The sequence below is a fragment of the Oncorhynchus mykiss genome, chromosome 2, assembly GCF_013265735.2.
Source record: "Oncorhynchus mykiss isolate Arlee chromosome 2, USDA_OmykA_1.1, whole genome shotgun sequence".
NCBI classification, from domain to species: Eukaryota; Metazoa; Chordata; class Actinopteri; order Salmoniformes; family Salmonidae; genus Oncorhynchus; species Oncorhynchus mykiss.
In genome coordinates, this window is record NC_048566.1 from 41043045 (window position 1) to 41067719 (window position 24675).

General features: G+C 41.3%; 1 protein-coding gene across 5 annotated transcripts in view; it reads right to left on the bottom strand.

The window, feature by feature from the left end:
- The window catches only part of LOC110489723 (plectin), a 183765-nt gene that overhangs the window by 114829 nt on the left and 44261 nt on the right, over nucleotides 1–24675 (bottom strand). Inside the window, exon 1 of one of the 5 annotated variants that reach the window (XM_036948382.1) lies at nucleotides 22388–22684. The exons of 3 other annotated variants lie outside the window; for them this stretch is intronic. In XM_036948382.1, coding sequence (XP_036804277.1) covers nucleotides 22388–22433 — 46 coding nt within the window. In that variant the 5' untranslated portion in view covers nucleotides 22434–22684. Of the gene's footprint in view, nucleotides 1–22387; nucleotides 22685–24675 lie in introns of those variants that run through there. One more of the 5 variants, XM_036948375.1, reaches the window with a different exon arrangement.

Genomic DNA, 24675 nt, shown 5'->3' on the forward strand with positions numbered 1-24675 from the left:
GCAAGTTTCACACAGCAGGAAAATAGTCCTGCAGCCATAGGAAATGAGAATTGTTATGTGGATTATCATTAATGGAGAATTTTTCATTTGGGCAAATCAAGTAACATTTTTGGGGGTAAATTATACATTTTATAAGCCTTTTTAAACCTTGAATACACTACACATTGGCATTTCTTGCAACACCAGGATGATCAAATTAAGATACAGCATATGTAAATCTCTAGTTGAAGGAGTAAGCTCCAGACTATCCATGTCTTCCTGTAGAATTCATTCTGCCCAGACTGAGGCAGGCTCATACTAGAAAAGCAAACAGCCACTTCACAGACAAGGGGTCATGGCTCTACAGTAGCTCCCATGTACAGAATACTGCCCTTTCATCTGATATCAGATTCCCATAAAAGCAACTACAATTTCTTGAGTCTTCAAAAACCTGTTGCAGCGTTTCCTTCCTGTCTTTGTTGTCTCTCCTCCTTCAAAACTCTCACCAGAATCGGATTCAATGAATCCCTGAACATGCACACACAGAGTGCCTTCAGGAAGTTTTCACAACCCTGGTCTTTTTCCACATTTTGTTGCGTTACAGCCTGAATATAAAATGGATTAAATTAAATTAATTAATATTTTGTGTCACTAGCCCACACACACACACACACACACACACACACACACACACACACACACACACACACACACACACACACACACACACACATCAAAGTGGAATTCTGTTTTAAGACATTTTTACAAATGAGAAAACAGTGAAAAGAAGTAAGCCTGTACAGAACAAAACATATTCCAAAACATGCATCCTGTTTGCAATAAAGCACTAAAGTAAAATTGCAAAAAATGTGGCAAAGAAATTTACTTTATGTTCTCAATACAATGTTAGGTTTGGGGCAAATCCAACACAACACATCACTGAGTACCGCTCTTTATATTTTCAAGTATGGTGGTGGCTGCATCATGTAATGGGTATGCTTGTCATTGGCAAGGACTAGGGAGTTTTTTGGGGGGATAAAAAGATAACGAATAGAGCTAAGCACAGGCGAAATCCTAGAGGAAAACCTTGTTCAGTCTGCTTTCCAACAGAAACTGGAAGACAAATTCACCTTTCAGCAGGACAATAACCAATGTGTAATTTGGGTAAACTATCCTTTTAAGAGAGTGGGAGACACGTTTTGGAGGGAACTACTATAGTTTAAGTCAAGGTCAATTTAATTTAGAGGAAATCAGATTCATTGTGATCGCTATCTTTGTAAATGAATTAAGACGTGTATTTTTGTTTCCTTTTCACCTTTTCACAGACGGATCTTTGAAAGTGAATGTAATTCTATTATTCCTAAACTGAGTCAAATTCATTCAATTAAGCTGCCATAAGAAATAATGTTTTTTACACTTCATGAGATTACCTGGACTTAATTTCCTGTTTATTTGTATTTTTATAATTGACAAACAGTATGTGCGTTTTTAACTAAGCCTTTTATTATGTGCACAGTTGAACATGTCATCAGCTAATCTTTGATTTTTTTTCCTCCTACGTTTCCCTTTTTTTCCCCACTGTCTCCGTAGTCAACACTTATTAAATTGGAACTTCTCTGCAGCTCAAACGGCAAACCTTTTCAATCAAGCCTTCTGGATGACGGCGAGGTCTTGTCGACATGTGTTGATATCTTGTCCAACAACATGTCATACACGCTTCATGAAAGAAATCCTCTGTTTGGAATATTTTACCTGTTTCTTTTGCTAATAAAGCTAAACGATGCCTTAAGATGCAAGAAGTCTTCCCTCGTATCTATTCCAGCTGTCATTTTTCTCTCACTTCTGTGACTTGGGCACAGTTTAGCGGGAAAATAACAAAGAAGATGGAGAGATAGTAAGGAACAGAGGAAAATATAAAGAAGAGCAACACTTGACGGTAACTTGAGTTGCTTACCAAGATGATATTGAATGTTCCTGAGTGGCCTAGTTACAGTTTTGACTTAAACCGGCTTGAAAATCGATGGCAAGACTTGAAAATGGCTGTCTAGAGCATGAATAATTTAAAAAAGAATAATGTGCACATATTGTACAATCCAGGTGTGGAAAGCTGTCAGAGAGACTTAACAAGAAAGACTCACAGCTGTAATTGCTGCCAAAGGAGATTTTAACATACAGTGCCTTGCGAAAGTATTCGGCCCCCTTGAACTTTGCGACCTTTTGCCACATTTTAGGCTTCAAACATGAAGATATAAAACTGTATTCTTTTGTGAAGAATCAACAACAAGTGGGACACAATCATGAAGTGGAACGACATTTATTGGATATTTCAAACTTTTTTAACAAATCAAAAACTGAAAAATTGGGCGTGCAAAATTATTCAGCCCCCTTAAGTTAATACTTAGCGCCACCTGTAGCGCCACCTTTTGCTGCGATTACAGCTGTAAGTCGCTTGGGGTATGTCTCTATCAGTTTTGCACATCGAGAGACTGACATTTTTTTCCCATTTCTCCTTGCAAAACAGCTCGAGCTCAGTGAGGTTGGATGGAGAGCATTTGTGAACAGCAGTTTTCAGTTCTTTCCACAGATTCTCGATTGGATTCAGGTCTGGACTTTGACTTGGCCATTCTAACACCTGGATATGTTTATTTTTGAACCATTCCATTGTAGATTTTGCTTTATGTTTTGGATCATTGTCTTGTTGGAAGACAAATCTCCGTCCCAGTCTCAGGTCTTTTGCAGACTCCATCAGGTTTTCTTCCAGAATTGTCTTGTATTTGGCTCCATCCATCTTCCCATCAATTTTAACCATCTTCCCTGTCCCTGCTGAAGAAAAGCAGGCCCAAACAATGATGCTGCCACCACCATGTTTGACAGTGGGGATGGTGTGTTCAGGGTGATGAGCTGTGTTGCTTTTACGCCAAACATGACGTTTTGCATTGTTGCCAAAAAGTTCCATTTTGGTTTCATCTGACCAGAGCACCTTCTTCCACATGTTTGGTGTGTCTCCCAGGTGTCTTGTGGCAAACTTTAAACGACACTTTTTATGGATATCTTTAAGAAATGGCTTTCTTCTTGCCACTCTTCCATAAAGGCCAGATTTGTGCAATATACGACTGATTGTTGTCCTATGGACAGAGTCTCCCACCTCAGCTGTAGATCTCTGCAGTTCATCCAGAGTGATCATGGGCCTCTTGGCTGCATCTCTGATCAGTCTTCTCCTTGTATGAGCTGAAAGTTTAGAGGGACGGCCAGGTCTTGATAGATTTGCAGTGTTCTGATACTCCTTCCATTTCAATATTATCGCTTGCACAGTGCTCCTTGGGATGTTTAAAGCTTGGGAAATCTTTTTGTATCCAAATCCGGCTTTAAACTTCTTCACAACAGTATCTCGGACCTGCCTGGTGTGTTCCTTGTTCTTCATGATGCTCTCTGCGCTTTTAACGGACCTCTGAGACTATCACAGTGCAGGTGCATTTATACGGAGACTTGATTACACACAGGTGGATTGTATTTATCATCATTAGTCATTTAGGTCAACATTGGATCATTCAGAGATCCTCACTGAACTTCTGGAGAGAGTTTGCTGCACTGAAAGTAAAGGGGCTGAATAATTTTGCATGCCCAATCTTTCAGTTTTTGATTTGTTAAAAAAGTTTGAAATATCCAATAAATGTTGTTCCACTTCATGATTGTGTCCCACTTGTTGTTGATTCTTCACAAAAAAATACAGTTTTATATCTTTATGTTTGACGCCTGAAATGTGGCAAAAGGTCGCAAAGTTCAAGGGGGCCGAATACTTTCGCAAGGCACTGTATATTGACTCAGGGGTGTGAATACTTATGTAAATGAGATATTTCTGTATTTCATTTTCGTTTTTTCACTTCGTCATCATGAGGTATTGTGTATGAGAACGAACATTGATTTGAATCCATCAGGCTGTAACAACAAAATATTGAACTGATCAAGGGGTATGAATACTTTCTGAAAGTAATGTACATGTATATATACACACACACAGTACACACAGCATAGTACTGTATTCACAGCAACACACAAACAGGCAAATCCACACCATGTTTAGCAAGCTAGTTGCTTCCATAGACTTCCACTAAATGTGTCAAAACAGCTGATTCCACAATTACAGTAACAAGTGAGATCAATGACGCCAAGTAAATCAGTACTTTGCATTCCTGAGTATGAAGAATGTTGCGGGAGGAATCCTACAACATATCAACACTGATGAAACTTAAAAAGATGGAGGGAAATCAAAAAAGAAAACCTATTGGGGAGATGTAGCAGGCAATTGAAACAAACAATAAACAGTGCGGTAAGTGTGGACCACCAGTAAGGTCCTGTGAACCCCAGCCCCCTGACCCCAGGCCAAAGGCCAACCAGAACATGCCTTGCTGGGAAGCTGTCTGTCCTCACACCTTTGTGTCTTTCCTAATGAGTCAGGAGGTGTGTGGGGGAGGCGCTGGGGATGATCAGTCAGCTGTAAAATAACACTGTCAAACATGGTCACACACACACACACACGCACACACACACACACACACACACACACGCACACACACGCCACAATTGGCCAGGAAAAGGGTTAAGCAAACACCCACAGGTCAGGAGACTCCCCTCTCTCACGCTGTCATCAAATGAGCCAACATTCACCATATATCCTACCGTGGCGCTTCTTGAAGTCTGACTGAAAAGTAGTGTAGCAATACAGTGGGGTAGATTTGACTGTCAAACTGATGTCTTAACAGTGTTCTGTAATCATCATCAGACTGGTGGTAATTTGATCAGGGTCCGTTTGTTATTGGCTTGGCACTCTGTTCACATGGTCTTGATGATGGTAGAGTAGCTTCAGGTTGACATTGTCAAAGAACATAGGCTACACTAAACTACTGAAGTTGAATAAATTCTGTCAGGAGAAAATAACCATCCCAAACTCCTTGCATATTGATACTTGTCTGTTTGTTGAGGCTTTACCCTTAGCCTGAGTAACACCTACGGAAAATACAAATTACATTGAGATTCAAGGCCTCTGCTCAGTAAAGTACCAATTTGTGTTTGATTGACTTTAAAAGTCTAGTCATTTGGCATTATGAGTTTTTTTAGGCGTATACAATAGTGAGAGGGGGTTAGGCCCACCAACATTTCTCAGCAAAACTAGGTCAAGTCTCAGCACTTAGATTCTGAAAGAGGCTGAGGTATTTTATGCCACCCTGCTTGCCATTCAGGGACGAGCCCAGCACAGTGTGAGGGCACAACCCAGTGCAAACAATCCACACAATCACATGGAGCTAACAGGGGCTAACTGTGGCTCAGTTGGTAATAGTGTGGCACTAGCAACACCAGGGTTGTTGGTTCAATACCCACTGGAACCATAACGTGTATAGCATACCTTATTATATTTTAACCCAGCCAGATGAGGGCAGTTAGAGCTTTATGGCTAAGAAGAAAAATAATTTCATAGTAGCTACCTTTTTAATTACAACGAAGATAATATATCAAATCATAAACAATAGCATCCAGACTTACCAGGCATGGGCACACCTACTTTAACCACATGATAGTGTACAGTCGTGGCCAAAAGTTTTGAGAATGACACAAATATTAATTTCCACAAAGTTTGCTGCTTCAGTGTCTTCAGATATATTTGTCAGATGTTACTATGGAATACTGAAGTATAATTACAGGCATTTCATAAGTGTCAAAGGCTTTTATTGACAATTACATGAAGACCTCTGCAATCTGCCCTGAAATGCTGTCAATCAACTTCTGGGCCACATCCTGACTGATACCAGCCCATTCTTGCATAATCAATGCTTGGAGTTTGTCAGACTTTGTGGGTTGTTTGTTTGTCCACCCGCCTCTTGAGGATTGACCACAAGTTCTCAATGGGATTAAGGTCTGGGGAGTTTCCTGGCCATGGACCCAAAATATCAATGTTTTGTTCCCCGAGCCGCTTAGTTATCACTTTTTCCTGATGGCAAGGTGCTCGATCATGCTGGAAAAGGCATTGTTCGTCACCAAACTGTTCCTGGATGGTTGGGAGAAGTTGCTCTCTGAGGATGTGTTGGTACCATTCTTTATTCATGGCTGTGTTCTTAGGCAAAATTGTGAGTGAGCCCACTCTCTTGGCTGAGAAGCAACCCCACACATGAATGGTCTCAGGATGCTTTACTGTTGGCATGACACAGGACTGACGGTAGCGCTCACCTTGTCTTCTCCGGACAAGCTTTTTTCTGGTGCCCCACACAATTGGAAATGGGATTCATCAGAGAAAATTACTTTACCCCAGTCTTCAGCAGTCCAATCCCTGTACCTTTTGCAGAATATCAGTCTGTCCCTGATGTTTTTCCTGGAGAGAAGTGGCTTCTTTGCTGCCCTTCTTGACACCAGGCCATCCTCCAAAAGTCTTCGCCTCACTGTGCGTGCAGCCTGCTGCCATTCCTGAGCAAGCTCTGTACTGGTGGTGCCCCGATCCCGCAGCTGAATCAACACAAATCTTCTTTGTGATCCTAACACCTCAAACTTAGATTCTTCTGTGTCTGTTCTTTTGCCCATCTTAATCTTTTCTTTTTATTGGCCAGTCTGAGATATGGCTTTTTCGTTGCAGCTCTGCCTAGAAGGCCAGTATCCTGGCACGTTGCCTGCTGTGATTGGTTAAGATTTCAGAATGTAGTGGACCACTCACCAGGCCTTGAATTTCCCGGCCGCATCGACGGCCATGGCCCCTTGTGTTGCCGTAATGCCCCCTAAAAAAAGTCCATGCCTTGCAGCCGTTGTGCCCTTGGGATGAATATAATAATTCCCTTCTCCCAGCTGCCAATCACCACGCTCCAAAGCACCTCTCACCCACGTGACTCTCTCAGATATCTCAATTGTTATTAGCCAACGCCTGTCATGTGATCGGGTCCTTTTCACAGGTATCATAGCTCCGAAGAAGGCTACAAGTGAAGACAGACACATTGGGGATGCAACGGCACGTGTCCTTTTCAAATTTCAAGGCACATACTGAACTGTCCACATTTACTGTTCGTCAGCCAACAAGATGAGTAACGAACAGCAAAAGCACTAGCCTATGTCAATCTACTATCCCCATAGTACAAAAGTTGACCTACAGTGGCAAGAAAAAATATGTTAACCCTTTGGAATTGTCTGGATTTCTGCATTAATTGGTCATCAAATTTGATCTGATCTTCAAGTCCCAACAATAGACAAACATAGTGTGCTTAAACTAATAACACACCAATTATTGTATTTTTCTTGTCTATATTGATTACAGAATTTAAACATTCACAGTGTAAATTGGAAAAAGTATGTGAACCCCTAGGCTAATGACTTCTCCAAAAGCTAATTGGGGCCAGGAGTCAGCTAACCTGGAGTCCAGTGAATGAGTCCCAACATTTGAGCTTGCTACTCACAAGTAGCATTGCCTGATGTGAACCATACCTCGAACAAGAGATCTCAGAAGACCTAAGATTAAGAATTGTTGACTTGCATAAAGCTGGAAAGGGTTGCAAAAGTATCTCTAAAAGCCTTGATGTTCATTAGTCCACGGTAAGACAAATTGTCTATAAATGGAGAAAGTTCAGCACTGTTGCTACTCTCCCTAGGAGTGGCCGTCCTGCAAAGATGACTGCAAGAGCACAGCGCAGAATGCTCTATGAGGTTAAGAAGAATCCTAGAGTGTCAACTAAAGACTTGCATAAATCTCTGGAACATGCTAACGTTACTGTTGGCCAGTCTACGATACGTAAAACACTAAATAAGAATGGTGTTCATGGGAGGACACCACGGAAGAATCCACTGCTGTCCAAAAAAAACCATTGCTGCACGTCTGAGATTTGCAAAAATGCCCCTGGATGTTCCACAGCGCTACTGGCAAAATATTCTGTGGACAGATGAAACTACAGTTGAGTTGTTTGGAAGGAACACACAACACTATGTGTGGAGAAACAAAGGCACAGCACACCAACATCAAAACCTCCTCCCAACTGTAAAGTATAGTGGAGGGAGCATCATGGTTTGGCAATGCTTTGCTACCTCAGGGCCTGGACAGCTTGCTATCATCGACGGAAAAATGAATTCCCAAGTTCATCAAGACATTTTGCATGACAATGTCCGCCAATTAAAGCTCAACAGAAGTTGGGTGATGCAACAAGACAACAACCCAAAACACAGTAAATAAACAACAGAATGGCTTCAACGGAAGAAAATACACCTTCTAGAGTGACCCAGTCAGAGTCCTGACCTCAACCCGATTGAGATGCTGTGGCATGACCTCAAGAGAGCGGTTCACACCAGACATCCCAAGAATATTGCTGAACTGAAACAGTTTTGTAAAGAAGAATGGTCCAAAATTCCTCTTGACCATTGTGCAGGTCTGATCCGCAACTACAGAAGACGTTTGGTTGAGGTTATTGCTGTCAAAGGAGGGTCAACCAGTTATTAAAACATTTCCCACCCTGCACTGTGGATGTTTACAAGGTGTGTTCAATAAAGACATGATAATGTATAAATTGTTTGAGTGTTATTAGTTTAAGCAGACTGTGTTTGTCTGTTGTTGTTACCTAGATGAAGATCAGATCAAATTCTATGACCAATTTATGCAGAAATCCAGCTATTTCCAAAGGGTTCACATACTTTTTTTGCCACTGTATTATATTGGTCAGCTTGTCATTCTGTGTGAGAAATAAATATTCCAAACAGACTGAGAATGTTGTGGGACGATAGATCCCAAATTAATACAACCACTGTACATTAAAAAAAAAACGCAACGAGGCTGATGCAACAGATCAGAACATTTAGCTTAAAATGTTGATCAACTATGTTGTGTCTGGACTAATCATTAAATGCTAAGACTGTATATTATTAAATCAATTTACTAAGTTTAATCATTACGTGATTAAACAAATAATGTAAACATGAATTAACTAGGAAGTCGGGGCACCACGGGAAAAAGTTTAGCATTAGAGTTATAATTTCATGAATATAACTCTTCAGATATTTTAATATCTTATCAGTTAGTCTTCCATTAATGATTCTTAATTTTCTCATCAATTCTCATTACTGAACATCGCAAACCCTTGGCTATCTGCACGAACCCTAGTTAAAATCATGAATCAGCGATATACAAATGGGCTTAATTATATATTTACTAACTAACTAAATAATCACACAGAATTACATAACAAACAAACAGTAGATATTGGTTACTAACAATGATAGAAAAGTCCCTAGTGGGCTAAACCGATATGACGGCTTGGTAGACAACAGAAAGGGGTAGGGACTGAGAAAGAGCGGGAAAGACCAAATGGATTCACTACACACAGTATATATGTATATTCATTAAGTGTCCCTTAAGTGTCCACGGACCATTCCCACATTCTCAAAAGTAGAAATATTGTTGAGTTCTCCCATTTTGGGGATTAGGAGTTTTGAACTAAGATAAGTGCTTTGTTCTGGTAGACTCTTTCCCTCAAAACTGCATGGCAGTTTCTACCAGGTATTTATGACCTGTCATAAAGTCATAAATCTGTGGATAGAGAGGGGGGGGGGGCTATGATCCTCCCCCCAGGGCAAGTCATGACAACTATTAGGGTATATCCTCACATTATAAAACACAGCAATGCGCATAAGGCAGTAGGCTGGCTATAAGTGCAAATGTTCCAAAATGCAATTAGCGGGAAAACACCGTTCTCAAAAGCGCACAGCAAATGTGAGTGATTTCATATGACAGAGATTGAAATATCCTTTCGAAATTTTGAAAGAGGGAAGATCTAAAGATGGACTATTAATGACTAGGATCAAAAGTCGTGTTATAAATTCTCAGACAACCCAAAGATTCCTTGATGCCCATCCAGACTCCCTCTGCCTACCCAAGGACGTCAGAGGACAAAAATCAGTTAACCACCTAACTGAGGAACTCAATTTAACCTTGCGCAATACCCTAGATGCAGTTGCACCCCTAAAAACTAAAAATATTTGTCATAAGAAACTAGCTCCCTGGTATACAGAAAATACCCGACGTCTGAAGCAAGCTTCCAGAAAATTGGAACAGAAATGGCGCCACACCAAACTGGAAGTCTTCCGACTAGCTTGGAAAGACAGTACCGTGCAGTATCGAAGAGGCCTCACTGCTGCTCGATCATCCTATTTTTTCAACTTAATTGAGGAAAATAAGAACAATCCAAAATGTATTTTTGATACTGTGGCAAAGCTAACTAAAAAAAGCAGCATTAATCAAGAGAGGATGGCTTTCACTTCAGCAGTAATAAATTCATGAACTTCTTTGAGGAAAAGATCATGATCATTAGAAAGCAAATTACGGACTCCTCTTTAAATCTGCATATTCCTCCAAAGCTCAGTTGTGCTGAGTCTACACAACTCTGCCAGGACCTAGGATCAAGGGAGACACTCAAGTGTTTTAGTACTATATCTCTTGACACAATTATGAAAATAATCATGGCCTCTAAACCTTCAAGCTGCATACTGGACCCTATTCCAACTAAACTGCTGAAAGAGCTGCTCCCTGTGCTTGGCCCTCCTATGTTGGACATAATAAACGGCTCTCTATCCACCGGATGTGTACCAAACTCACGAAAAGTGGCAGTAATAAAGCCTCTCTTGAAAAAGCCAAACCCTGACCCAGAAAATATAAAAAACTATCGGCCTATATCGAAAATTCCATTTCCTAAATAAAAAATAAAAAAAGCTGTTGCTGTTGTCCTGAAGACAAACAATGTAGTCTGGTTTAAGACCCCATCATAGCACTGAGACTGCACTTGTGAAGGTGGTAAATTACCTTTTAATGGCGCCAAACCGAGGCTCTGCATCTGTCCTCGTGCTCCTAGACCTTAGTGCTGCTTTTGATACCATCAATCACCACATTCTTCTGTAGAGATTGGAAACCGAAATTGATCTACACGGACATGTTCTGGCCTGGTAAAGATCTCATGTGTCGGAAAGATATCAGTTTGTCTCTGTGGAATGCTTTGTCCTTTGACAAATCAACAGTAAATTTCGGTGTTCCTCAAGGTTCTGTTTTAGGACGACGATTGATTTTTTTACCTCTTGGGTATGTAATTCGAAAAACATAATGTTAACTTTCACTGCTATGCGGATGATATACAGCTGCACATTTCAATTAAACATGGTGAAGCCCCAAAATTGCCCTCGCTGGAAGCCTGTGTTTCAGACATAAGGAAGTGGATGGCTGCAAACGTCCTACTTTTAAACTCGAACAAAACAGAGATGCTTGTTCTAGGTCCCAAGAAACAAAGAGATCTTCTGTTGAATCTGACAATTAATCTTGATGGTTGTACAGTCGTCTCAAATAAAACTGTGAAGGACCTCTGTGTTACTCTGGACTCTGATCTCTCTTTTGACAAACATATCAAGACTGTTTCAAGGACAGCTTTTTTCCATCTATGTAACATTGCAAAAATCTGAAATTTTCTGTCCAAAAATTATGCTGAAAAATTAATCCATGGTTTTGTTACTTCTAGGTTAGAATACTGCAATGCTCTACTTTCTGGCTACCCGGAAAAAGCACTAAATAAACTTCAGTTAGTGCTAAATACGGCTGCTAGAATCCTGATTAGAACCAAAGAATTTGATCACACTGGCTTCCTGTTAAGGCAAGGGCTGATTTCAAGGTTTTACTGCTAACCTACAAAGCATTACATGGGCTTGCTCCTACCTATCTTTCCGGTTTGGTCCTGCCGTACATACCTACACGTACGCTACGGTCACAAGACGCAGGCCTCCTAATTGTCCCTAGAATTATTAAGCAAACAGCTGGAGGCAGGGCTTTCTCCTATAGAGCTCCATTTTTATTTTATGGAATGGTCTGCCTACCCGTGTGAGAGACGCAGACTCGGTCTCAACCTTTAAGTCTTTATTGAAGAATCATCTCTTCAGTAGGTCCTATGATTGAGTGTAGCCTGGCCCAGGAGTGTGAAGGTGAACGGAAAGGCGCTGGAGCAACGAACCGCCCTTGCTGTCTCTGCCTGGCCGGTTCCCCACTCTCCACTAGGATTCTCTGCCCCTAACCTATTACAGGGGCTGAGTCACTGGCTTACTGGTGCTCTTCCTTGCCGTCCCTAGGAGGGGTGCGTCACTTGAATCGGTTGAGTTACTGACGTGGTCTTCCTGTCTCGGTTGACAACCACCTTGGGTTGTGCCGTGGCGGAGATCTTTGTGGGCTATACTCGGCCTTGTCTCAGGATGGTAAGTTGGTGGTTGAAGATATCCCTCTAGTGGTGTGGGGGCTGTGCTTTGGCAAAGTGGGTGGGGTTATATCCTGCCTGTTTGGCCCTGTCTGGGGGTATCATCGGATGGGGCCACAGTTTCTCCTGACCCCTCCTGTCTCAGCCTCCAGTATTTATGCTGCAGTAGTTTATGTGTCTAGTTTATGTGGCTAAGGTCAGTCTGTTATATCTGGAGTATTTCTCCTGTCTTATCCGGTCCTGTGTGAATTTAAGTATGCTCTCTCTAATTCTCTCTTTCTCTCTTTCTTTCTTTCTTTCGGAGGACTTGAGCCCTAGGACAATGCCTCAGGACTACATGGCATGATGACTCCTTGTTGTCCCCAGTCCACCTGGCCGTGCTGCTGCTCCAGTTTCAACTGTTCTTCCTGCGGCTATGGAACCTTGACCTGTTCACTGTGATTACTATTATTTGACCCTGCTGGTCATTTATGAACATTTGAACATCTTGGCCATGTTCTGTTATAATCTCCACCCAGCACCGCCAGAAGAGGACTGGCCACCCCTCATAGCCTGGTTCCTCTCTAGGTTTCTTCCTAGGTTTTGGCCTTTCTAGGGAGTTTTTCCTAGCCAACGTGCTTCTACACCTGCATTGCTTGCTGTTTGGGGTTTTAGGCTGGGTTTCTGTACAGCACTTTGATATATCAGCTAATGTTAGAAGGGCTATATAAATAGATTTTATTTTATTTGATTGTCTTTGGATGCTGGACAACAAAAGAAAGTTGAGAACATGAGATAAATACTGGTTTCAATGGCATATGAGGAAGAGTTTATAAAATAGTGCTGTTAACATTCCTATGGTCAGAACACGGTAAAAGAAAAATGATTTTTTTCTCCAGGTTTTAAACAATTCCGTTTATGGTTAAGTAAAGTAGTCATAGCCTCCGCTCAGATAGCAAGGTGGGTGGGGTTGCAGTGTGCAACAGGCAATGGCCTTTCTCTCCTATCGAAACGAACAGTGCATTGAGTATGTCTAACGAAGCCTTTCGATGTTAATATTAATCTTACATTATGTTTGTCAAACATGACAGGGGTTCAGCCTAGATGTTTCGTTAAAGTGGAACTGACAGTGCTTTAACTTCTTATGGGCAGGTGGGACGGCAATGATCACATGTCAGTCATAACGTCGCTGATAGGCTAGCGTATCTATTTATGTAGCAAGCTAAAAACACAGAGCCTAACATTAGCTAGAGATGCAGGTGTCATTTGGTTAGCTAGCAAGAACTTGAACAACTGTTGTCCAATTAGCATATCTCTTGCGTTCACAAATTCACTCTGGCTATCTACTCCGATTTCAGAGCACTCTCATCTGAATGTGCCATAGGGCAGAATAACTGATGAATTTACAAACGTGCAACACCCGCTGTATATGACCAGTGTCAATAAACATGATTTAACAGTATATTTAGTGAATGGGCAAGCTAAGCATGTTGATATAAGTCATGATATTAGGAAAAGTGTTTATTTAGTATCTGTAGCTGGCTTGGCTGGCTAGCCACTTTGGTAGCTACTGGCTGGCTCGCTAGCTGAGACCGAAGAGATTAAATAAAGTTTTTCTGACAGAAGCACATATCTTCTGACAGTGGCACAGCGGCCCCCTGTGAAAGGAAGCTGAACATTACTACAATTTTACATTTAACCTGGTTAAAAATGGGCAATATTGAGGTGGAAGAACTGACAAAATGAAATGAATCATAGAGGTTGTTATGGGATTTTTATGAATAATGACTAAATTATGTATACATTCAGATTAGAATTATAACTAAACAGAATACTACTATGTTACTGTATGAATGTATTAATCTTATTATAATCATAATACTGAATATGAGGTGTGTAGTTTTAGTCAAGAATTAGAACAAGGACTTTCTGTTCCTTGTTAGAAACGAATGGAGCTATCGTCAGACCGGCTGGAATACTGTGTTCCTTACAGGACATTCTGTCCCTACCCAGGGAGGGGAGAGACCTTGGGCTTGTAGTGGATTGTTTAACAGGTGGCAGACAATGTGAACTATATTGCCATTGTATCTGAAAGGAGGAGAGGAGAGGAGGAGGGACATTTATGACGAAATGTGAGGTATATAAACCAATGTACATGGTATTATGACCAGAGCTCTCGGGAATAAACGCTATTGTGTTTTGCTTTGTTATAATTGAATTGGTTAACGAACATATAGGAATTAAATTCCTCTAACAGAGCTCTTATAACCTATTCCATTCTACAGGTAAACATGTTTGGCTCATGTCTGTAATTTCCATATAGGCTTTGTAACTATTTGTAAAAAATATATATATATTTGAAAAAAAACATTACATTTGTGAAATTATTTCAGAGCTTTTATTTGTATTACTCATTTTATTCACTTAGCTGCCCACTGGGCAGAAACTGGATGAATCAATGTTGTTTCCACATTTCAGTTAAGTTACCTTTCAGTTAAGTTACGTTGAACCAATGTGGAATAGACGTTGAATTGACGTCTGTGCCCAGTGGGTACTTACTTATTCTATTCTTGTTGCATTGCCGAGAGGTTAACCTGCAAATAAGCATTTGATTGCGCTGTGTACTCCATGTATATCAGGGAAAGGGGAGGTCAGCCAGAAAGAGAGGGGACAATATGGCCAGTTTTGTGGTTAGATTGTAGGTGAACAAAACATTGAAAATACTGGTAACTGACAAAATAAAGGAAACACCAACATGGTGTCTTAATAGAGCGTAGGGTCACCATGAGCCGCCAGAACAGCTTCAATGCGCCAACATTCTTCATTGAGAAATACCATCATTTGGTGTTTTGTTGATGGTGGTGGAAAACGCTGTCTCAGGCTCCGCTCCAGAATCTCCAATAAGTGTTCAACTGGGTTGAGATCTGGTGGCTGAGACACACACACACCAACTATGCTACTTTGAGACTCCTCTTTCCAAGTCACTGAGCTCTCTTCTTCTAGCCAAGGTAGTCAAAACAATGGTCAACTTTATACATGACCCTTAGCATTATGGGATGGTAATTGCTTAATTAATTTAGGAACCACACCTGTATGGAAGCGCCTGCTTTGAAAGTACTTTGTATCCCTAATTTACTACATTTTCCCCCATACTTTTTACAGTTACTTGTAGATAGTTATGTGTCTTCAAATGTTATGTAATTTTACAATCTCATATTAGTTGGTAGAACTGACTAAATAAATCATAAAGGTATTATTCCATTCTACAGGTAAAATGTTTTGGTTCTCCTGTCTCTTTATATTGATATAGCCTAGGGGCTATATAGCTTCTTATCTGTCATGTTTGGAGTTGTGTTGCTCGGTTATGCGGACACTTTTCTTTACAGTTGAGTTGCCCTGGTCATGTCAGTATACAGTAACTTTCAAATGCACCTAAAATACAACTTATCATTTAAAAAACAGCCTATGTGGCATCGATATGAGTCCGAAACATTTATTATAGTGTCAAAATGGACTACAAAGTGTAAATAGGATCATTTGTCCCCCAAAAAATGTGAGAGTTTTGTGAGAGACTTGTGGTCGTGACTGCATCACAACATAAATTAAGGTTGGGTTCGTTTCAATCCTGCCCACATTCCCACAGCTGGCAGCACACAAGTAATATACAAATATTGAAAGCATTTCATGAGAAAACTAAAAAAGTGTGCAACATGAAAATATTGTCTCATTTACATTGCATCATTTATTGACGGTCCCTAACTAGCCCCTGAGATAGGCCATCCAAAGTAAAAGTCAAGTCGCACACCAGCTGGCTGAAGCCAATTGTTGAAATAATTTGGCTAACTATTCCCACCTGCGAACACACACACACACACACACACACACACACACACACACACACACACACACACACACCACCCACATCAAACCACACCCCGAAACCAACTCATTTGAATTCAGTAATGGCCACTAGCATTTCTTAATTAACCAAATCTAAAGCGAGGCCAAATTAGGAAGTACAGTCACCCTTTAAATATGCTTGCTATCTTGCAAATTCAACAAGGAGGAGGACAGATGAGAACAGCAGGCTAGTGGAACACTTGGTAGGGAAGAGAATGATTTCAGTGACCCAGACACAGGCTCAAAACAAGTTAAGCTACCCCAGTATCTCCTTGACTGTTTTAGACTACAAAACTAAAAGAGACACACCAGACAAGAAGAATATGATAAGTCAGTTAAGAGCAAATTCTTATTTTCAATGACAGTCTAGGAACAGTGGGTTAACTGCCTTGTTCAGGGGCAGAATGATAGATTTGTACCTTGTCAGCTCAGGGATTCAAACTTGCAACCTTTCGATTACTAGTCCAACGCTCTAACCACTAGGCTACGCTGTCACCCCAATATGATGGAGATAGAGACCAGAAGAACAGAACAGGCCATAGAGGAAGAGGACAGATAAAGAAGACCGTAACATTACAAGAACCTGAGACAGAAACAGACAAGACACATAGAAAGTGACAGAAGAGGGCAAACAGAGGTGTGTTGAGCACACAGTAGACTATCACTTCAAGCTGCTCTGTGGATTCTAACGTCAGTAGGATTACTCCGTTTGTCTCATTGGACAGGTCAGAGCCTATGTTTGAAGTTGTTGAGTGGTATGGAGTTTTTTGGCAATACATCTACAGTGTATGTTCCAGGGTAGAGACCCACAGTAGCCACTGTAATTGAGTACTGGCAACGTCTGTTGTGGCAGGTGGAAAGGTGTAAGTTACTTGAAAAATATCAAAACTCTCAAATGTTCTGATCTGTCAATGATGCCTCCAGAACCTCTACTGGCTTTGGGCTATGCCCCCAGTATCTGCAAATTCTAGAAACACCCCTGCTGGAATCTTTGATAATTTAGGTAATTAACAGGTAAACTATGGCAATCCATGGTCATTTTAGTAAATGATACTTGAATACCTTAAAAATAATGTATTAATATATAGTATATATGTTTTAATCTGTGTCCATATTGTCCATGACGTTCTAGTGAATAGACCATATGGTTCAAGAGAAAATAACCTACTTCATTTTTTTTTTAAAAGCATCTAAATCAAATATAATAATAATATAATAAATATTATTTTCAATTAACTCTGCAGCTCTTCCAACTATTGTATTTTTTCACAACTGCCACCAGTTTGGCCGTAAAGCATTTGCAACAAAGACATAGCAACAACAAAAAATACATATACAGTACCAGTCAAAAGTTTGGACACACCTACTCATTCAAGGGTTTTGCTTTATTTGTACTGTTTTCTACAATGTAGAATAATAGTGAAGACATCAAAACTATGAAATAACACATATGGAATCATGTAGTAACCAAAAAAAAGTGTTAAACAAATGTCTTGGTATTCTCTCAACCAGCTTCATGAGGTGGTCACCTGGAATGCATTTCAATTAACAGTGCATTGTTAAAAGTTAATTTGTGGAATTTATTTTCTTCTTAATGCGTTTGAGCCAATCAGTTGTGTTGTGACAAGGTAGGGGTGGTATACAGAATATAGCCCTATTTGGTAAAAGACCAAGTCCATATTACGGCAAGAACAGCTCAAATAAGCAAGGAGAAATGACAGTCCATCATTACTTTAATACATGAAGGTCAGTCAATACGGAAAATTTCAAGAACTTTGAAAGTTTCTTCAAGTGCAGTGACAAAAACACTCAAGCGCTATGATGAAACTGACTCTCATGAGGACCGCCACAGGAAAGGAAGACCCAGAGTTACCTCTACTGCAGAGGATATGTTCATTTGAGTTACCAGCCTCATACATTGCAGCCCAAGTAAATGCTTCACAGAGTTCAAGTAACAGACACATCAACATCAACTGTTCATAGGAGACTGAGTTCTGCAGCAATACGCCATCCCATCTGGTTTGCGCTTAGTGGGACCATCATATGTTTTTCAACAGGACAATGACCCAACACACCTCCAGGTTGTGTAAGGGCTATTTGACCAAGAAGGAGAGTGATGGAGTGCTGCATCAGATGACCTGGCCTCCACAATTACCCGACCTCAACCCAAATTGAGATGGTTTGGGATGAGTTGGACCGCAGCGTGAAGGAAAAGCAGCCAACAAGTCCTCGGCATATGTGGGAACACCTTCAAGACTGTTGGAAAAGCATTCCAGGTGAAGCTGGTTGAGAGAATGCCAAGAGTGTGCAAAGCTGTCACCAAGTCAAAGTTAGAGGAATCTAACAAATAAAATATAGTTTGATTTGTTTAACACTTTTTTGGTTACTACATGATTCCATGTGTTATTTCATAGTTTTGATGTCTTCACTATTATTCTACAATGTAGGAAATAGTAAAAATAAGTAAAAATAGCTGTTCACTGTGTGTGAGAGGTTCAGAGAGTGCTCCTAGTGTAACGGTTTTCTGTATGTGAAGGAGAGTCGGACCAAAATGCAGCGTGTAGATTGCGATCCATGTTTTAATGAACAAACGTAAAAACACGAATCAATGCAAACACTACAAAATAAAGAACGTGATGAACGTAACGAAAACCTAAAACAGCCTATCTGGTGAAAAACACATAGACAGGAACAATCACCCACAAACACACAGTGAAACCCAGGCTACCTAAATATGGTTCCCAATCAGAGACAATGACGAACACCTGCCTCTGACTGAGAACCATATCAGGCTGAACATAGAAATAGACAAACAAGACATGAAACATAGAATGCCCACTCAGATCACACCCTGACCAATCAAAACATAGAAAATACAAAGTAAACTATGGTCAGGGCGTGACACCTAGGCTAGTTGAAGGATGTGCAGAGACACTATTTTGCTTAAAATAAAGGCAAGATTTACTATTTTTTATTGATGCTATTTATGAGATATACAGGATATTTCCTGGAGTCATTCCTGATTTACTGTCTGTTTTTTTTCCCTAATAGACCTATGCTTTGAGCAGCATATGAACCTTGTTCTTTTTAACCTATTAACAGTAATCTTCTCCATAACTTCTTCTTGACACATACAGTATATGGGAGGTGAAGTACACACACATGTCGTTGGAACATTTCCTGTGTAATAAGAGGTGTTTCCTTTCGACAGCAACACCCTTCGTTCAGTGTGTGCGTGTGTGCGCGTGCGTGCGTTCACGCATTTCAATTGTGTTTGGGTCTCACCAGCTCTCTGCTCAGCTGCATTACAATGGTTTAATGGACTGAGTTTTGACAGTTTAAATCAAAAACCTATCCCATACCGCTGAAGGCTCTTTTATTTCAGAGATTCACAGCCTATCAAATAGTCAAGTGGCACATCCAGCACATGAGCGGATCGTCCTTCCTCAAGCAAATGCTTAGCCTCGCAGTCCGCTGCTCACTTGGTATTTACTCGGAAATGTGGGGAGTTTTTTTAGACCGTCCAAAGCATCAATACACTATTTTAGGTTCCAAGATACCCTGGCATTTTTAAACACACACAATGGCATCATCCCTCATTGGTAGAGTCTAAATATTCTACAATATAATATGACAGCATCAGATTTAGACTAGAGGGAGAAGACGAGAGGGAGAAGCTGGATATTCTCCCCCTCTTCCCCAGGCCAGCCATAAAGCAGCTATTCATCATACAGTACGGTGCAGAGCTATATATTTAGATGGCTCTAGTACATTGGGTTAGAGCCATCTAAATGGGCTACAGTGGGTTTATATGGCTGTAGATCTCCATCAGGAAGTCCAGCTCAGACTGAAATCGATAGGCGGTTCCGGAGTGCTGATATATGAGAGGCTGCTGTGTTGGTGATGAAGGGGGGGATGAGATTAACCACCCATCTAGGAGCCACTTCCTGGCAACACACCCTCTTACAGCACTCATTGATGCACATATTATATATAATGTAACATACAAACACACACACACACACACCAATGCACTCATGCAGGCACACTCAAAACGCAGTAAACACACACAAACACACAAGTAGGCTTAAGACTGATCAAGATCACGTGTCACTAATTCGTTCAGTATCTCTATCCCAGTGCTGAAAGAGAACTAGCCTAATGCCCACTCCTCCCTGCCTCTTCACCAGGACTCTGCAAATTTCTCCATCTGACCGATGGGCATTGATGACAAGGTGTCATCTAAAACGTATCCGTAGGCCTTGCCCATATGTAGCACCACGGCGAGACCCAACGTGTTCTATTAGCATGCCAGTGTTAACAGGCTAGCCTAGGGACGGGGCGCCAGAGAGAGCGAGTGACATGTCTGTAATTATACAGAGCGATTGATCCTGGACTTCCGATGAACACAGTGGCTGAGAGGAGTGCTTAAGCCAGACTAAGACAGGAGTCAAAGTCTATTGCCCGCTCAACGACAGTCCTCCCATGGGTGTGGGAGAACTGCATTTGTGTCAGCGTGAGGTTGGTGGATTTACTGTATCCTCACTCAATTCAATTAAGATCACACGCACATGTGCACACACACACACAAACACCTTGCCTTTGCTCTCACACCCCCTGGTGAAATGTCATCTCAGCTCTGCTGGCCGAGTAGCAGGGTCAAGGAGTGCCCGTCATGACATCATTAGGTCACACCACTGTCTGGTGCTCCACAGGATTATTACTGAATGACCTCATCTTTCACTCACTCACTCACTCACTCACTCACTCACTCACTCACTCACTCACTCACTCACTCACTCACTCACTCACTCACTCACACTCACTCACACTCACACTCACACTCACACTCACACTCACACACACACACACACACACTCACACTCACACACACACACACACACTCACACTCACACTCACAAGCAAGTAAGTACCGTGGACAACGTCATCCTCATCAAAACGCTCATCATTTAGGCTATGGCCATGCTAATTGTCCCACAGTTGTCCCTATTCAGAATAATACAAATAAATGGTGGCAGATAGTTGTAGGTCGACATACTTAGCATTGTTTTGCTGATGAAATCACATGTCTGTTGTCACATCATGACAACAGAAACTGTAATGGGGAAGTATTCTTTAGAAGACTGGTTACTCCAGCACGTTTACATAGACCTAAAGAAAAGACAATACAAATCTCTAAATGGTTAGCCGTAGTAGTACTAACTGCTGGTAAGCTGCAAGTCAGATTTGCCTGATGGGTTTGCATAGGAAATTAGAGGTGGAGATGCTAGCGCTACCATGACACCCGTCAGCACACAACTACACACTAACTCCTCTAGGACTGCAGGTGTCCGTCAGGTGACAGGTCAGTCGAAGCAACGATATTGTAGCATTTCTATACAAACAATGCAGACTTAAGAGACACAAACAGACACTCTTTCCCTGTATGTCTTCTCGCAGTCCATCTTTTCTCTCTCTCTCTCGCTCTCACACACACACGCGCACACACACACACACACACACACACACACTCTTTCGCTCTCTGAAACACACATGCAGGACCTCAGTATAAATGTCTGAGCTGGGAGATATTCTCCCATAACTCCCCCCACTGCTCTGAAAACAATGCCATTGCCGGACGCCCCTCCCTCCCAGACTGCCTCAAAAACAAAAACAATGTTGCTTTGGGACAATTCCACAGTAACAGAGTGACAACTGAGACAGATTTTTCACTTTAAAATGTATGTCAAACTAAAACCAATGACTGTAAAGTTAAACAAACCATACAACTCTATGCACAAGGATTACTTTTAACAATGTCCACAGAATATTCTAAGAACAGTGCAGACGCAAAGTTTGGTAACAGATTGACGGTTTGTGCTGTTTGTGCCGCCATTCTGTTACCAAACTTTGCATCTGGAGTTTACTTATAGTAAATGTGTTTTGTAAAACTTTCAGTGGAAATTCTGCATAGATTTGTATGGTTTGTTTAACTTTGTAAAAATCATTGGTTTTTATTCAACATACATTTTAAAGTGAAAAATCAGAGTCTCAATGTCACTCTGTTACCATGGAATTGCCATTTGCCTTCCCGCTGTCTCTCTCTCTCTCTCTCTCTCTCTCTCTCTCTCTGTCAGTCTGTCTGTGTCTGTACAGTCTTTGTCTCTGTCCCTGGTTAAGTACAATGAAGCACTCACAGAGAGTCCCTCTGTAAACTCTCCCGATACAAGTATACTGTAACTCTGCAGTGACAGTACAAAGTAAAGTCTGCCCCCGGTCCAGACATAAAGTACCTTTGAGAGAAGTGATCTCCTGCTGAATGGACCTGTGGCCATCCATTTGGACTCTCTGGCCTCCTGTTGATGGTTGATGACAGTTCTCTGTGATGTTGATGACAGTGATGATGTTGATGCCAGTTCTCGGTGCAGCTCCTACTGTGTACCTCTGCCTCAAGTTGACTTTGCAAGTGTCTGTGAGTCCTGGCTACTCCTCTACAGGCTTAGGAACTGCCCAATCTCTGTCTCCCTCTTCTTGCTCTCTTTCTTTCTGTCTCTGTAGTGCTGCTTGCCGGGAGAGGCTGCTGTGTTTGGGTCCTTCTCAAATACACATGCACACACACACACCCTGTGTGTACAGGAATATACACTGTGGGAAGCCCCTCCCTTCCTCCCTCCGCCTAAAGCCGGCTTTTCACTGAGGGCTGTGTCTCTGCAAATCACTGCACAGCACAGTCCTCTCGTTCACCATGACTCAGCCAATGGTTGCAGGGCACCGGCATCCACTTCATTATAGCTCAACCAATCACAGTGTAACTCTACCATTCAGACACATTCCTGTAACAAGTAGAGTTTGAGTGATGGTGAGTTTTAAAGTAGAGATGGCGGCAGAGAGGGAGAGCTAGAAAGAGAGAAAGAGAGAAGGGGGAGATGGGGAAAGGGGAAGGATAGAGTAATAGACATACAGAGAGATGGTGGGAAGGATGGAAAGTGAAGCTGGGGAGGAATAAAATCCCCGTGCCACACCCAGTTCCGAACCAGACAGACCAGAAATCCCAAGTCATGTGGAAATGGAAGATAAAACGAAGGAAGGAAGATCCCTTATCAACACACTGAAATGTATAGGCTAGACGCCATCTCACACACCCGTATGAGAGCTATCCCTGTTCAGGCTTGGGGGAATAGTGAGAGGACACGCAAACAGTAACCCACTCTAAATCTGGCCTGTAACATTGGAGACGACAACCTTCTCTTTAAGTGTTCATTTATGCTATACCACAACAGGGTGAATAGGTACAATCAGAACCACTCCCATTAATAAAACCTAATTTCACCTGCAGCGGCACAGGTGTACTGTGTCAAACCTGGTGCTATATTATTTCAAATCGTCCGGCACTGCTTGACATCTGCATTACAAAACCATGATCATCACTGCAGAACTATTGACCCAGTAAAAGTAACTTAATTAAGACCCCCCATCAACATGACTTTACTTTAGCATCTACTCTAATTCATAAAGGAACTGTCCACAGGAGCAACTAACCAAAGCTCAAATATCACTGTTTAGCTGCTGATCTGACATTGAAATGCCAATGGAAAAACTGCCAGGTCTTTGGACTGTGTCAAATGTTCCAGTTACGGTCCATGTTCAATTTCAACAGAACCCATGCCATCTTTAGAGTCCCCTGAGTTCCTTCAATATTACACAGAGCCCCCCGGCTACACTGAAAACAGAGAGGCACAAAATTTGAGCATATTTCCCTGCAACCTCTGCTCCACTCTCATGGATGGAGACAACTCTCCCTGAAACCACATAATAACTAATGATAGCAGTGAGATCCTCATGTAAATGATTGACTATGGGTAATTCCATGGTAAAATAATGATGACTCACTTTAAAATGTATGCCAAATGAAAACAAACTATAGAACTCTAAGCAGAAGGACTACTTTCAAAAATGTCCACTGAACATTTTACTAAAACATGTCTACTTGAAGAACAGCGCAGATGTAGAGTTTTATAACAGAATGACGGTACAATCTCCCTCCGTTTTTTATGTTTTGAAGTTTTCCAAAATCTCTCTTAAATATCTACTCTGAATTAAGATTCAAAGATGTTTGCAAAAAATAATGGGGTGTCAAATACGATGACACCTTGAGTTTGAAAAAAATACATTTTGCTTATTGAACTACAGTAAGTGAAGTGGATTAACACCTGATTGTTTGGGTATTATTCTACACATTGACTATTATTCTAATGAGCTCCAAACCCCCCAAAAAAGACCACATTTGGTTGGTACGGAAAAGACCAACTCTGAACCAATCATAGACGTCTATGTTACACAAGTTTAGACATCAGAGTAGAGCACAATAGAGTAGAGTACAGCACAGCAGAGTTCAGTACAGTAAATTACGCTGTACTCTGTAGTGTGCTCTACTGTACTAAATTCTACAGTACTGTACTGTCCTATACTCTACTCAACTATTCAGTAAGAGCCGGAAGAGGTGACATTAACTGGAGAGGAGAGGAGTGTGAGAGCGAGACAGAGAGAAGAGACAGAGAGAAGAGAGTGACAGAGAAAAAAG